Source organism: Pelodiscus sinensis, chromosome 3, assembly GCF_052426305.1.
Source record: "Pelodiscus sinensis isolate ZL-2025 chromosome 3, ASM5242630v1, whole genome shotgun sequence".
Taxonomy (NCBI): domain Eukaryota; kingdom Metazoa; phylum Chordata; order Testudines; family Trionychidae; genus Pelodiscus; species Pelodiscus sinensis.
The window spans coordinates 6,396,717-6,411,460 of record NC_143054.1 but is presented as its reverse complement, the minus strand read 5'-3'; the positions used below and the strand labels follow the sequence as shown (position 1 = coordinate 6,411,460).

The 14,744-nt window shown below is 43.7% G+C and overlaps 1 protein-coding gene across 5 annotated transcripts in view; it reads right to left on the bottom strand.

The window, feature by feature from the left end:
- KIF13B (kinesin family member 13B) overlaps positions 1 to 14,744 on the bottom strand; it is a 177,802-nt gene that overhangs the window by 64,793 nt on the left and 98,265 nt on the right. For all 5 annotated transcript variants that reach the window (XM_006135585.5, XM_025190999.3, XM_025191000.3 and 2 more), the window contains 8 exons: positions 13,598 to 13,732; positions 11,458 to 11,588; positions 8,804 to 8,890; positions 6,456 to 6,646; positions 5,258 to 5,468; positions 2,541 to 2,703; positions 1,396 to 1,542; positions 512 to 661 (listed from right to left, as the gene is read on the bottom strand). In XM_006135585.5, the coding sequence (XP_006135647.3) occupies positions 512 to 661; positions 1,396 to 1,542; positions 2,541 to 2,703; positions 5,258 to 5,468; positions 6,456 to 6,646; positions 8,804 to 8,890; positions 11,458 to 11,588; positions 13,598 to 13,732 (1,215 nt within the window). The remainder of the gene's footprint in view (positions 1 to 511; positions 662 to 1,395; positions 1,543 to 2,540; positions 2,704 to 5,257; positions 5,469 to 6,455; positions 6,647 to 8,803; positions 8,891 to 11,457; positions 11,589 to 13,597; positions 13,733 to 14,744) is intronic.

The following is a 14,744-nucleotide window of genomic DNA, read 5'->3' as shown; positions in this document are numbered from 1 at the left end:
ATGACTGCTCTACATGGAAATGAAACTTATAGTATTTCAGATCCATCATTATCCTTAGACTGGAGGGTGCATCTACACTGCACCATAGCTCAAAATAAGATACACAATTTGAGCTATGCAAATTGTATATCTTATTTTAATCTCATTTTGAAATAGCTTTTTTCATAATTTTGAAATAACCCGCTATTCTGAAACATCCCATACTCCTAGCGGAACGAGGTTTACAGGGATGTCGGAACAGTGAGCCCATTATATTTTGAATTATAATAATATTATAACTATTTTGAGACACTCTGGTATCCAAAAATAGCATTGCAGTGTAGACGTAGCCCAGGTAAGCACATAGGTGCATCACTGAGATACTGGAGGGAGAAGGTAAAGCACAGTCACTCAATCCTGAGATGTCATTAGTAACACGGACCAATGGCTGGGGAACACTCTTCATATAATATTGAACAGCCCTATGACTTCCATTAACAGCTAAAAAGTATGATGTATGGGAATGACAAACCTCTCCCTTCTGATTGATGATCGGGACAGCATATTGCAGCTTCACATCATAAAACAGAGACTCCAGAAAGACGTTGGCCACTCCAATGAGGCTGTGGTTTTCTTGTTCATCATAGAATGGATCAGCTCGCTTGAAGTAAGACCTAGATACCTTGAATCAAATTCAAAATAATGTAAAAACTAAGTTTATAATATGTCATTTTCACAGCACTGATGAATGAGCAAGGTTTCACAGTTTTTATTCTCTTCCTCTAGAGTGTGAGAGACAAGAAATGAACAACCATAGTAAGTTTCAGGGCAGGTCTACACTACACTACTCTGCAGCTAGTATACTGCTTCTGGTGAAGACTTTACATTGATGGGCGAGAGCTCTCTCGTAGGCTTAGTAATTCAACCTCCATGAAAGACAGTAGTCATGCGCTCACCAACATAGCACTGTCTACACCCGAGCACAGGTTGGTATGACTGTCATTAAGGAGAGTACACTATTCACCCCTCAAATCTCAGTAATTTTGAAGGGTTGACTAGGGCTTACAGTAAACTAAATTTGGTTCAATCATTTTAAATTCAATCATTTTAAATTCACACCATTCAAAAGTTCACTGGAACACCACACTTGTTTTCTTAGCTTCTCTCCTTATAATCCCAGTTCCTCCAGGCTCTACTGTCAAACCACAGATGGAAAGAAACAGGTGATAAAATCTAGCAGGTTAATGAAATATTGAAGAACCTTCTGTTCAGTACTAGCAATAAGCAAAATTTCAAGATAAACAGCTTCTTTTTACCTTCCCCACACCCATAGTTTCCCCATCTCTCTCTTTTTTTCAAATCAGGCACTTAATTTGATTACCACGTTATTGGTCTCTCTCCCCCATTCTTACTTACTGGGCTGTCTTCATTGCAGTTCTTCCACTCTTGATAAAGATCCCTCATGTCTATCAGCCGGTTTTCCAATTTCTCCAGTGACCAGATCTGCTTGCCTTTCCCTTTCCTCCTCACCTGAATAGCAGGCTCACTAAGAGCTGCCCCTCGCTGCAGAAACAAAACCATTAAGACTCAGTAAGGAATCCATGCACGGCAACCGACATCCAGTTACACAGAAAGTGACTTGGAAAAGTTTTGGTTTAAACAAAATCCAGTTGGAACAACCACATTTAAAATGGAAGAATGGGAGTCCAACTGTCAACATGGCCATGCCCTGTGTCAATTTTATCTCAGTGACAATGGCAGAGATCTTTGCAGACCCCTTCCTTTTCAGAAGTGTTGCAACAATGAATATTTCAGCATTTCATAAAGAGTCTCACATGAAAGAGGCTGTATATTCAAAGTTAGATTATTACTATCTACAGTGTCCAAACTCATAGAACCATAGAATACTAGGACTGAAATGTGGACACCATACTCCAATTGAGGCACAATACTCCAATACTCATGCAGTTGCTCAATCATTTCCTTGCTTTTATTTATTTACTCATAATTTTCTATTATAGCAAAATTACAATAAAACATTTAATACAGAATCATAAAAATACAGGAATGAAAGGTGCTATGAGAAGTCTAATTCAAGCCACCTGAGCTTGAAGACCAAGCAAACCTAGACCATCAGGTCTTCTAAGAAGAGGTTCTCAAAAGTGGGAGCAGCCCTCCCTGCCCCGGAGGAGGCACTGACTGTACTCTGGATATAGAGTACAGAGCTATAGAGCTAGCAGCTATTAGAGCTATTACACAATTGTTAATATCCCATGAACACGCCTATATGGAATAGACACAAGCAAGCACTTGAAAAGAAGGGTGAAGTTTGTTCTAACAGAGAACTTGCACCACATCACATTTCTATAAACTGGCGTCTTTCCAAACGTTCATGTTATCAGATACAATAAACATGCCGCATGGTCTTCCAACAGCACCATTCACAAGTGTGAACATGTTGGCAAGTTAACTGGATCGTTAGAACCATCAGATCCATGTGAATTGTTACAGACGTCAACCTTACTGAACAATGATTAAGCTCAAGTGAGCTGCTGCCTCACCTTTCTGTTAGCATTAAGGCTCGAAGCTGGGATCTGCAGAGTGACCTTATACTCTGTCTTCTTGTCCATTTCCTCTGCGATGAAACTGGCTTCTCTCACGAACAAATTAGCTTTAACAATTTGCTCCCTCAGCTTCCTCAGGCTGTGGTTCAACATTTCTTCTCTTTTAAAATGGGGGGGAGGGAAAAAAGCAATAAATTTCTTTACTGAGGCAACTTCTAACTAGACTAGAACACAAAGGACCATGGGGGCAAATTACTGCCATTCATAGGAGTCAACATCCAAAATAACTTATTTTAAACACTAGATCTTTTCTAGAAAAATATATCTTTGAGAATGTAGTACTGTGGTTGTTCCACCAGTTCTGAAGCAGTAGCCACTACATCTGTGGTGTCCAACACACTAGCCAGTAGCCACATGTGGCTATTTGACCGACTGTGTGTGGCTTGTTCACTATAGCAGTAGCCACAACTAGCAGCACGCAGCCGGCCAAAAAGTCACTTGTGGCTAATGGCTAGCGTGGTGGACACCACAGATGTAGTGACTGACTACAAAAGCTGCCATGCTACCAAATCCAGAGATTTAAAGGTCTCCTCTTGTATTCCCAGAAGAGGCAGCACCTATGAGAGCTATTCAACCTCTTTCCCACTCCAGATGTGAAAAATCTGCCTTCAGAGGAAAGGATCAATCAGTCTCCATGATCCATGGAGTGCATCAGTTAGTGTCTACCGTGAGACAGGAAATTCTTCACAGGGATGCCAGCACCAAATTCATTCTACAGAAGCCGCCAAAATATTATGAGAAGGTCACAACCGATCTGGGATGTGTTTGAACCTGTGACCTAAAGGTGAAATGCTCCATCCTTCATTTCAACACTTATTTTTAAAAAACGAATGTTTCTTTGGCAGTTTAAGTTAACAGGGGATTATTGTTTTGAGGGTGTGCAGGTGTGTGGGAGAGTGTCGGTGGGTTTTAAATTACTAAGACATGCAGCATCTTTTGCCTTGCCCTCTGCTTTAGGCAAAGCACCACTTCTACCATAAGGCTGCTGTTACTGTCGGAAACACTATGGCTATGTCTACACTCGCAGCTTCTTGCGCAAGAACGGCCATTCTTGCATAAGAATCCGCAGAGCGTCCACACTGCCCGCTTGCTCTTGGCGCAAGGAAATTTACAGCATGGCATGGTAAGAGAGGGCTTCTTGCGCAAGAGCTACGCTCTTTTTTAACAGGTGTAAGCCCTCTTGCGCCGGAGCTCTTGCACAAGAGGGCAGTGTGGACGCTGGGCAGGGATTTCTTGCGCAAGAAAGCCCTATGGCTAAAATCGCCATCGGAGCTTTCTTGCGCAAGAGAGCGCCCACACTGCCATGGGCGCTCTTGCTCAAAAGCACAGCTCGCCCATGGCAGTGGGGACGTTTTCTTGTGCAAGACTTCTTGCACAAGAACTCTTGCGCAAGATGTTCTTGCACAAAAAGCTGCCCGTGTAGACATAGCCTACCAGTGATTCTGTTATCACAGGAGGCAGCACGCCCAAGCCCCCTTCCCTGGAATTCTCTAGGAAGAGGCAAAAGGATCCCTCTTGTGGATCTAAAATGAATTACTCTATAAAAGAGCCAATGACCAACTCACACAGTCCTGCTGGGACTACAGTCAATCCTTCCTCCATCTAGTGCAGGGGTGGGGAAGCTTTTTCCTACCAGGAGCCACTGACACCCAGAAAAAAAAGAATCAGTCGCAGGTGACACACAAGCCAGCTGGGGAAAGTGGGTGAGGTGCAGGGCTTCCATTAGTCTTGGGATTAGGGTTGCCAACTTTCCCAGCTGGATGGACCAGACGCCCCTGTCCAGTCGGGAAAGTTGGCAACCCTCCAACAAAATAGTACCTTTCCACCTTTATTTTCTCAGATGTATTGGAACAAAATGAATGGCCTGATAATTACAGCCCTACCAATTTCACGGTCATAGTATTTTTTAAAATAGTAAATGTCATGTTTTCAGCTATTTAACTCTGCAGTGTCACAGTCCTAACTGTAGGGGCCCTGGCCCAAAAAGGAGTTGGGGAGAAGGGGAGGAAGTCTCACAAGGTTATTGTAGGCGGGGTTGCACTCCTGTGTTGCTGCAGCTGGCAATACTTATTTCAGAGCTGGGCAGCTGGAGAGCATTGGCTGCTGGCCAGAAGCCCAGCTCTGAAAGCAGCAGTGTGGAGGTAAGGATGCATGGAATGGTATTGCCCTCTTTACTTCTGCACTGCTGCTGGTGGGGCAATGCCTTCCGAGCTGGATGGCTAGCCAACAGTCACTGCTTTCCACCTCTCAGCCGCCCAGCTCCCAAAATAGCACAGAAATAAGGGGTGGTGATCCTCCTAAAACAACCTTGTGACATCCACATCTCCCTTTTGAGTCAGGATTCCCAGTTTGAGAAATCCCGGTATCCCCTGTGAAACTGTATAGTAGAGGGTAAAAGCACACAAGACCAGATTTCAGTCCGATGTGTTTTTCATGGCTCTGAATTTGGTAGGGCCCTATGGATAAACTTTACACCGATATTTCCTCTTGGCTGATGGTATCCCCACAATATTGTTGCTCAGCTAAGGGGCTCTTCTTGGGAGCCAAGGACATGCGCTGTAATCAAATGCCTCAAATCGGTAAGAGACTTTACTGGCATGAGAAGACCTCAAGCCTGACCACTCCACTGCTTGAGAAATAATGTACATTCTCACCTCTCTTCTGCCCACTGGCGTAAGCGCTGCTGGGCATTGGGTGAGTGGAAAGGGAACCTGTCCATGCTCCGGAGGTGTTGTTTCTCTGGAGACAGCCGCCGTCGCAACTGCTCTAGCTCATGCTCGTACATCAATCGCTGCTGCTCCAGTGCGGATCGCTTCTCCTCTTCATGCTTTTCCTCCAGGCTGTGCAAGATTGACTGCATCGGGTCTAACCAGATGTTGAAAATAAAGAAGCCAGAACTGAAGTTCTTGGACACTCGGGGTACGTCTAGACTACATGCCTCTGGCATTTGTCGACCTCCCAGGTATGCCTTTGATGTTGACCGCAGAGCGTCCAGACTACCGTGCTGAGCCGACAAACAGCTGATTGGCTCAGCGCAGCAGCCATTTAAATGTAAATGAAGCGGTTACTATTAAATCACTGCCTCATTTTCCTATGCCGGGTAGTCTAATCTACATGCCTCTGTTGTCAGAGGCATGTAGTCTAGACGTACCCTCACTGATTGCCGAGTTCTTAGGGGGGAAGCAGTGATCCAGTGCACAAGGCACAGAGTTTGGAACTAAGGGGACCTGGATTCTGTTCCTCGCTCTGCCATGAATTTATCACATGATCTTAAACAAGCTGCCACTTTTCTAGTGCTCAGTTCTTAGGGATACAGCTAGTTTTCTGAGGGCTTTTCAAAGGCGGATCAATGGATGAAGTGTACTCTAAAGATTAAAAACAATCAGAAGAGATGTACGACAGTACTTTGTCAAAGTATGCAAAACCGAGAGTTATTTTATTCTATGGTTTAGCATTAAATACAAAAGGTAGGTGACCTAGTGGAAATTAGATCTAGACAAGGTCAGATTGAATCAATCCTCCTCACCTTTGGGATACCTCTGGCAGCTATATAAGGCTACCAAAACCAAGGAACTTGATTTCAGAGAGAGTGGCAGGATCAGAGAGTACACAGCTCTTCCCAAACACCTCAGTGCTAGACAATATCCCCAATGTTCTAGTTCTGAGTTTCTCCTGAACAGCAACTGAACTTTAAAACGTTTTGTAGTTTCCCCCGCCCCTTCCAGGGGGAAGTGATTAAGAGAAGAAAGTGTATGCGGTAGGAAGCTATAAAGGAAAATGATTCCTGAGTTACAAGGTCCTCAGGATGCACCCTATTCCCTGCCTGTATTTTTAATGTCTGCTGCTTCTTACCATTGCTACTGAGTGCCTTCATAGTGACTTCCATTTGGGCATACTCATAGCTGAAGTTCATTTCACTGGACACTTCACTGGAATTGTCTCCATCAGCATCAAGTTGCTCAACACTGTTGCTGCAGCCCATAGTGTTGTCTTGTTCTTCCTCCTCGTGCTCTACTTTCTTTTTCTTTTTTGGCAAACTCAACCTTTAAAAAAGGAAAAAAAATACAATGTTTAATAAACTAGCACATTTTATCCCCAGCCTTTGTAACAGAGCAGCTGCTTTTAAAGGATTCTTACAATGAAAGCAAGTCCTCACAATCCATAATTTCCCTTTCAAACATGCGGTGGGTGAAGCCGGTGCCCTCCTTAAGAAAGGCTTCCAAGTGCCCTAACAGGGACTCCGACAACACACTGAAAACGCGAAAGCCCTTCTGTCCTCTCTTTCAGACACAGCCATTTATACATTTACTTTGAGTAAACAAACACTGGATGGACACCTATCCACTCAGATTCTAAAGCCAGAAGTGACTGATCAGCTAGACTGACCTGTACAACACAGGCTAGAAAACACACTCCAAGTAATTCCAAGAGCACATCTTTTAGAAAAATGTCCACATGACCCTTTTCTCTGCCAGACTGATGAGCTCATTATTTTTGTTCCCTATGTAAATATTGTCATCAAGGGTACTTCTAGACTACATGCCTCTGTCGCCAGAGGCATGTAGATTAGGCTACTAGACATAGGAAAATGAAGCGGCGATTTAAATAATCGCCGCTTCATTTAAATTTACCTGGCTGCCGCGCTGAACCGACAAACAGCTGATCAGCTGTTTGTCGGCTCAGCACGATAGTCTGGACGCATGGGTGGCGACATCAAAGGTATTTGTCGACCACCCAGGTATGCCTCCTGGGATGAGATTTACCTGGGTGGTCGACAAATACCTTTGATGTCGCCACCCGCACGTCCAGACTATCGCGCTGAGCCGACAAACAGCTGATCAGCTGTTTGTCGGCTCAGCGCGGCAGCCGTGTAAATTTAAATGAAGTGGCAATTATTTAAATCGCCGCTTCATTTTCCTATGTCTAATAGCCTAATCTACATGCCTCTGGCGACAGAGGCATGTAGTCTAGACATACCCCAAGTCACATCTTGTCTCTCTTAGCTAAATATAGTTATAGACTCAAGGAGCTCAGTCTAAGGCAGGCCTTCCAACCCTTTAATCATTCTCATGGCTCTTCTCTGACCCCTCTCCAGTTTATCAATATCTTTCCTGAAGCCCGGGCCCAGAACTGGATGCAGCAGCCTTGCAGGAATCCCACCAATGCCCTATATATCAGGTTCTACCAAATCCATGGTCGGTTCTGGTCAATTTCACTGTCAAGGACTTTTAAAAAAAAAAAGTCAATGTCATGATTTCAGCAATTTAAATCTGAAATGTCAGTGTTGAAACGGTCTCCGTCCTGATCCAAAAAGGAGCTGTGAGGGGGGAGTGTTGCAAGGTTATTGTAGGAGGGGTTACGCTACTGCTACCCTTACTTTGGAGCTACTGTAGGTAGCTGGGTGGCTGGAGAGAGCCAGGGTCTGGCTAGGAGCCACGCTTTGAAGAAAGAGCTGCCCCCTGGAAGCACTGCAGAATTTAAGATGGCATGGTACTGCCAGCCTTACTTCTGCACTGCTGCTTGTGGAACATGGGTCTGAGTTAGCCACTGCCATTCTCCAGCTGTCCAACTCCGCAAGCTGTGCGCAGAATTGAGGCCAGGTTTGACAAAGCCCTGGCTAGGATGATTTAAGTTGGGGTTGGTCCTGCTTTGAGCAAGGCGTTAGACTAGAGGACCTCCTGAGGTTTCTTCCCACCCTAATCTTCTATGAGTCTATGAAACTGGGCCACAAGCTCCTGGAAATATAAACATGAAAATAATCCTCAGCGTATTACAAACAAGCCATGACTAGGCACAGCCGCTATGACACGGGTCTATGAAAAACATCCCCTAGCCCAGTGGTTCCCAAACTTTTCAGCGTCACGCCCCCTTTTTGGTTTTTGAGAAACCCTCAGCTTCCCCCACCCTGCAATAGCGGCAAAACTTGTGCCAAAAGGGAACTGACCAGGGCCAAAAAACAAAAATAGCGGCAAAACTTCTGGGGGTGGGGGATTCATGAGGGGGGGGGCTAAGTCACCTCACATCCTCCCCCTAGAATTTCCTCATGCCCCCCAGTTTGGGAACCCATGGTCTAGCCAGAACTGGCAACATATGGTCCATCTGCATCTTGAGGGCTTCACTAGAGACCTACAATGACTCTCTGCACTCAAAGCTAAAGCAAAACTGGCTGAAGCTCATATCTAGATGAAGGCCTTTGATACCTGAAGAAGTGGTTGTTTCCCCACAGTATTCGGTCTCCATGGTGTAGCTGCGTAGGACCCATAACAGTGGAACCATTTACACATGTTCTGTGAGGAGAAGAAGAAAAGCAGCTTACAAATACATCCAAATTAGGGTGTTGGGGTTGTGGGTTTTTTTGAGAGAGAGAAAAAATAGTTTCTTTCATTCTCACAATTAGTTTGGGGAGGAAAGCAAACATTTCTTCTGTAACCTGGCACTGGAGCAATTTTTAGAGTGGGGGTGCTTAGTTACTTACATTTTTATACCTGTTCTGTACCCCTCCAATGGTTGCAAACTCTCCCCACTGGATTGACAGATGCCATTCATGGCAACTGTGTCCAGTCCGTATGGTCTGGGAGAGTTTACAGCCCTAGCCCCTTGCTGTCCATAGAGGAGCACAGCCAAGGTCAGGAGCAGAACCCTTGGCCAGCGAGAGGATGCTGGGTGGCAGCAGAGCCTTTAGGGCCGGGGGCCTGGACCCTGGGGCTGGCAGGCTGAGGATCCCCTGGGAGCAGGGGCAGCGGAGCCTGCAAGGCCAGCAGGCAGCAGCAAAGCCGGTGGGATCTCAGGCTGGTGAAGCCAATGGCAGGTTGGTAGCAGGGCCAGGAAGCTGGGTGCAAAACTTGGAGGTACAGCAGCACCCTCTGCACTCCTACTTCCCACACCTCTGCTGTTTCATCAGTCCATGGACTGATTTACTCTTGGTTAAGCTCCATAATATTTAGTATTTTTAACCACAGATTGTACTTGAAGAACGTTATTGAAGACTAATCTATTGGGTCTAAAAAAAGGTGTATGGCTTTGAATATAGCCTATGGGAAGTAAACACGGCTATTGTTACATTGTTCAGAAATAGTGAATAAGCATACACCATGTTGGAGATCTTCGATATACACATGGTTTACTGGAGACAGCATCAACTCCACTGTTAGGGTAACAAGGAGTCCGGTGGCACTTGAAAGGCTAAAAAATCTATTAGGCTATTAGAGCAGGGGTGGCCAACCTATTTAACAAAGAGCCAAAACAGCAGCGGAAAAAAAAGCGAAAAGCCGCACAGAATTGTCGAGCTCCCTTCCCCCGCCCCCCAAAAAGAAAGCCCTCCAGAATTGTCAAAAAAGGAGACTGCCCCTTTAAGAAACAAGCTTGGGCACCATTTTGAATTGCCACCCCGGTGAGTGCAGGGCATCCGGGGGCCATTTTGGGGTGGGGGAGGGCGTTCAGCAGCTTTGTGAGCTGCACTTTTGGGAGAGAAGAGCCGCATGCGGCTCATGAGCTGTGGGTTGACCATCCCTGTATTAGAGCATCAGCTTTTGTGACCTACAACTCGCTTCCTCAGATGCTGAAGAGAAAAAGAAAGATGGGGGGAAAAAAGGACACAGAGATGGGAGTGACACATCAGTGCCAATTAAGTCAGCATGGATGTGGCTTATCTCCAACAGTGGAGAGAAACAGAGTACCTGAATGGGAAATTACCTATTGTAATGCAGGAACCACTCCATCTGTTTGTTTAGACCAGTGGTTATCAAACTTTTTGGGCTCCGGAGCCCTTTACACGTGTAAAAATTGTATGCGGAGCCCCTGCGGTCCACTGATTGTATGTGTTGTACCTATCGATGTTTCCAGTTTCTCAACCTTGCGGAGCTCTTGGAGATGTCTCGTGGAGCCCTAGGGCTCTGCGGAGCACAGTTTGAGAAACTCTGGTTTAGACCTTGCTTCAGGGCATCAAATTTGCACATGGATTCCAGCTCAGCAGTTTCTCTCTGCAGACTGTTTATGAAGCTTTTCTGTTTGAGAATGGCAACTAGCAAGTCCGAAACTGTGCGCTCAAGGAGGTTAAAATGCTCCCCCTCAGCCCGGCTTTTGGAAGTTGCCCTTCTTAATGTCTAATTTGTGATTATGTATTCTTTTGCGTAGACCGTATGTCTTGTCCAATATACATGGTACCTGGTGCTAGCCACTGTTGGCAGACAAGCTACTGGGCTAGATAGACCTTAGGTCTGACCCAATACGGCCGTTCTTATGTTCATGGCATATGGGCACTGTTGGAAAATGATGGCCTGTATTACATTAGTAGATGTGCATATGAACATGCCTTTAAGGAGATAGCTGATATGGTTAGGTCCTGTGATGGGTTCACTAGGTAGATCCACACATGCATGGCATTCTGTAGTTTGTTGGAATGTATCATGTGCTTCATTATTGTTACATAATTAGATACCATAGCAAGTACTTCAATAACATTTCACATATAAGCAGTGATTATAGAAGTTTAAATCTGGACACAGAGCTACATTTAGACAAGTGCAAATAAATTAGCACGTGTTTGCTGAAACTATAAATTGCTTCTATATCATCATTAAGAAAAAAAGACACACATACCCCCAGATATTCGGTTTGAAATCTAATCCAAAACAACCCAGAACTGGAAGAGAGAGGGTCTATATATTAGGAATGAGATGCACTAACAGAGCTGTTCATGGGAAACACAGCAACCTACTAACATTTAAACATAAGCCAAATAGCTCTTGAGATTAATAAAAAATTCTTATTTAGAAATCTTCATGTACCATTCATCCTAATAGATTTGTTAAAGTTGAAGCTATAGAACTGACTTTACAATAATTTGTAACATTACCTAGTATTTTGCTTAGGCGTTAGCATAACCTGTCCTTCGGAGGTTATTTCTATAATACAATGTTCAGGAAGAATTCCCATTCCACATAACTGGATATCTTGGGAGTCATCTGACCCTATTAACGTATGCTCCTGTGGAAGATTGAAACTCAGATGTTAGCAACAGATAGCAGAAATGTTCTTCCGGTTACACACAGGCCCCATTTAAGTTGATTCTGCTGATATTAATAAAACACAATTACCCAATTTTCACCCATATGACAGCACTTTTAATGACCAATGACAGTCCAGTTGGGGAGCACGTTCCCAGTGGAGGCCATGTTCAAAGGATCCCAGCTGTAGGCCGAGCATTGAGCCCTATGTAAACTCAAACTGCGCCGTGTTGAGTAGCCCTGACTGATAGTATATCACAAGTTGTCTGTGGCACAGGTCTACATGTAGAATAACTAGAACAACAGGGCACAACTACTCATTTACACCCTAGGATGGAGCTCTCCTCAATCAAAGGGAGTTCTAGACAGTGCTATTCAGTTCTTGCAGAATTCAGATGGCTCAGCACAAAAGAGGCTGAAGATGACTGCTAGTCTGACAACAGGGAGCTCCTCTGAAATTAGGTGGATCCAAACCTCTGATCAGCTCCAAGAAATGATGAAAAACCTTCCCCGTCCAAAAAGCCTTTTCCTCACAAGCATGACACAAAACTGAAACCTGCTGCTGCTCAGACATCTGTGACCACCCGAAAAGAAAGTCTGAAACCTGATCAATCCAAAAGATAGCAAAAGAATCAGAATCCAAAAAAAGAACCCAAACTCATCCTCTAGCCCAAGCTAAGATTTTTGCTCCAAACCTGCTGTGGTGTCCAAAGAGGACATGGCTATTCAATTTGATTTTTAGAGACTTCAGTAATGAGAAGCAAAAACACAACTGTAAGATACATAGTTTTGGTTATATCAGAAAGGGAATTGCAAGAACACCGAGTATTTTTATTAGTTTCCCCATCCTACAACATCTAACAAAGATTGCATTTTACACAGGGACTGAGGTCATCCTTCTGAATATACTTTGTCATTAATGTATTCTTGTTATGTATTCACATGAAACAACAAAGAAAACACCACAGCCTCAATAGCTGTCTGAGTTGAGGCTGACTTAGCAGTTTGAATCAGAATCCAGACACCACCTACACATGAGATGCCTGGAAATGCTTTGACTCCTCTCCAAAAATCGTTAATCAGCTCTTGTGTTGTTTATTAATGGCTATAAGGAGCAGTGATGAATAAGGGGTTTTTCTTTTGCTTTCATTCTTTGGGTAGCGGTTTGCTCTGTGATATGCAATGACTGATCTAAAAGGAAGATTACATACATTACCTAAGAGAGGCAGCACAAAACCACTTTTAGCCCAAATGCTAATTATGCGGCTGCCCCGAGACAAATTACTGTACTCTACTCCAGTGGGAGGAAAATCATTAACAACCAACAATGTGAGAAGTCTGACAGTTGGGCTTAAAATTGAATGGCTGCTCCACTCTGAAAAGTGACTTAAAACTGTAGCACAGATCCTATTCTTCACTCTGCTTCCAGATCAAAACCTGCTTAATTTACAGGAAATAAAACTGCCAGCCCAGAATCCAGAAGTTAAGCGGAGTTCATTCCCCTGCAGCGCTGAACAATAATATGGAATTCTACAATCAGAAGATGCACGTTAACGGGATGGATGAGCTGGAATAAAACCCAGCACTCTTCCCCCAGAGCTATCTGGATCCTATGTTGGAAACAGAAGAACGAACTCATTTGATAAGTCAGTATATTTAACTGTGAGCACAGATGGAGAAGCAAACTGATTTAGTAAGATGGTGCCATTTTTGCATACAAAAAGAACTGTAAAGGCCAGACAACTGCTGTCAAATGGGAAAATTTCTAAGGATACAGAATGCTACTAAGGCACATTTACACTCCGGTTCTCTGTAACAGTTAAAGATGACTGGCAATAAAAAAAACCCGTATCTGTGCTATTTTTGCTAACCACTGGACACTAAACAATGCCTCTGTCATCTGTTCCTCAAAAAGAACTTTCTATTCACATGCATTTTCACTGTATTATATGATCCACTTAAACACATTGAAACAAAGTGTTATTTCACCTTTAAGTAGTACACCAGAAGTTCATTGAGAGCAGGATCTGCATTTAAATTAACAAGGAAGCACTTGTTGTCACCAACTTTGATTCCAGAAGACTGAAGAGATATGCCAAGACTCTCCAGTTGTTTCTGCCGCTCCTGTAAGAGAAACCTCCACTATTAATGCTTTAAGATGCAGATTATCCTAGGAAACAGATATATTACAACACACATTATCTGTTAAAAGAAATCAAAACAACATAATTGGAATAGTTATTTTTTCTAAATAGCTGCTTAGGAGCCTAAGTCCTAAATGCCCTGCTGTTAACCACTCAAGAGAGATCTCAGAGTCACTGTGGATAGTTTTCAGAAAACATCCACTCAATGTGCAGAGTCAGTCAAAAAAAGCAAACAGAATGTTCGGAATCATTTAAAAAGGGACTGAGAGACAGGATGCGTCTACATGGCAGAGCTTAACTCAAAATAAATTGAGCTACGTCAATTGCGTAGCTTATTTTGAAATTGGGAGCTTCTACATAGCACTTATTTCGAAATAGAGCACTCTTCCTCCCACTTCCCTTACTCCTCGTGTAATGAGGGTTCCAGGAGTCGGAGTAAGAAGTCCTCCAGCTTGACAGTACTTACACATTATTTCGAAATAACTGCCTGCTGTGTAGACGCGGACTAAGTTATTTCAAAATAACACTAGCTATTTCAAAATAGTGTAGATGTACCCTAAAACAGAGAATATCTTATTGCCGCTATAGAAATCTATGGTACGCCTACATCTTGAATACTGCGTACAGATGTGGTTGCCTCATCTCCAAAAAGATATACTGGCATTGGAAAAGGTTCAGAAAAGGGCAACAACAATTAGAGGTTTGAAATGGGTCCCATATGAAGAGAGATTAAAAAGACTGAGACTTTTCAGCTTAGAAAAGAGGAGACTAGGGGGAAGATATGCTAGAAGTTTATAAAAATCATGACAGGCAGGACCCATAAGCCAATGAAAGATTTGAATCCTGGTCGGAAGCAGGCAAGATTCCTAAAACGAAACAAGAGCCAGAGTTCCTGTATCATACCAAAAATTTTAAAAAAACACAACAACAACTAAAAAATGTCAACATTGCAGCAAACAGCAATCATAGAACTGGAAGGGATCTCATGAAGT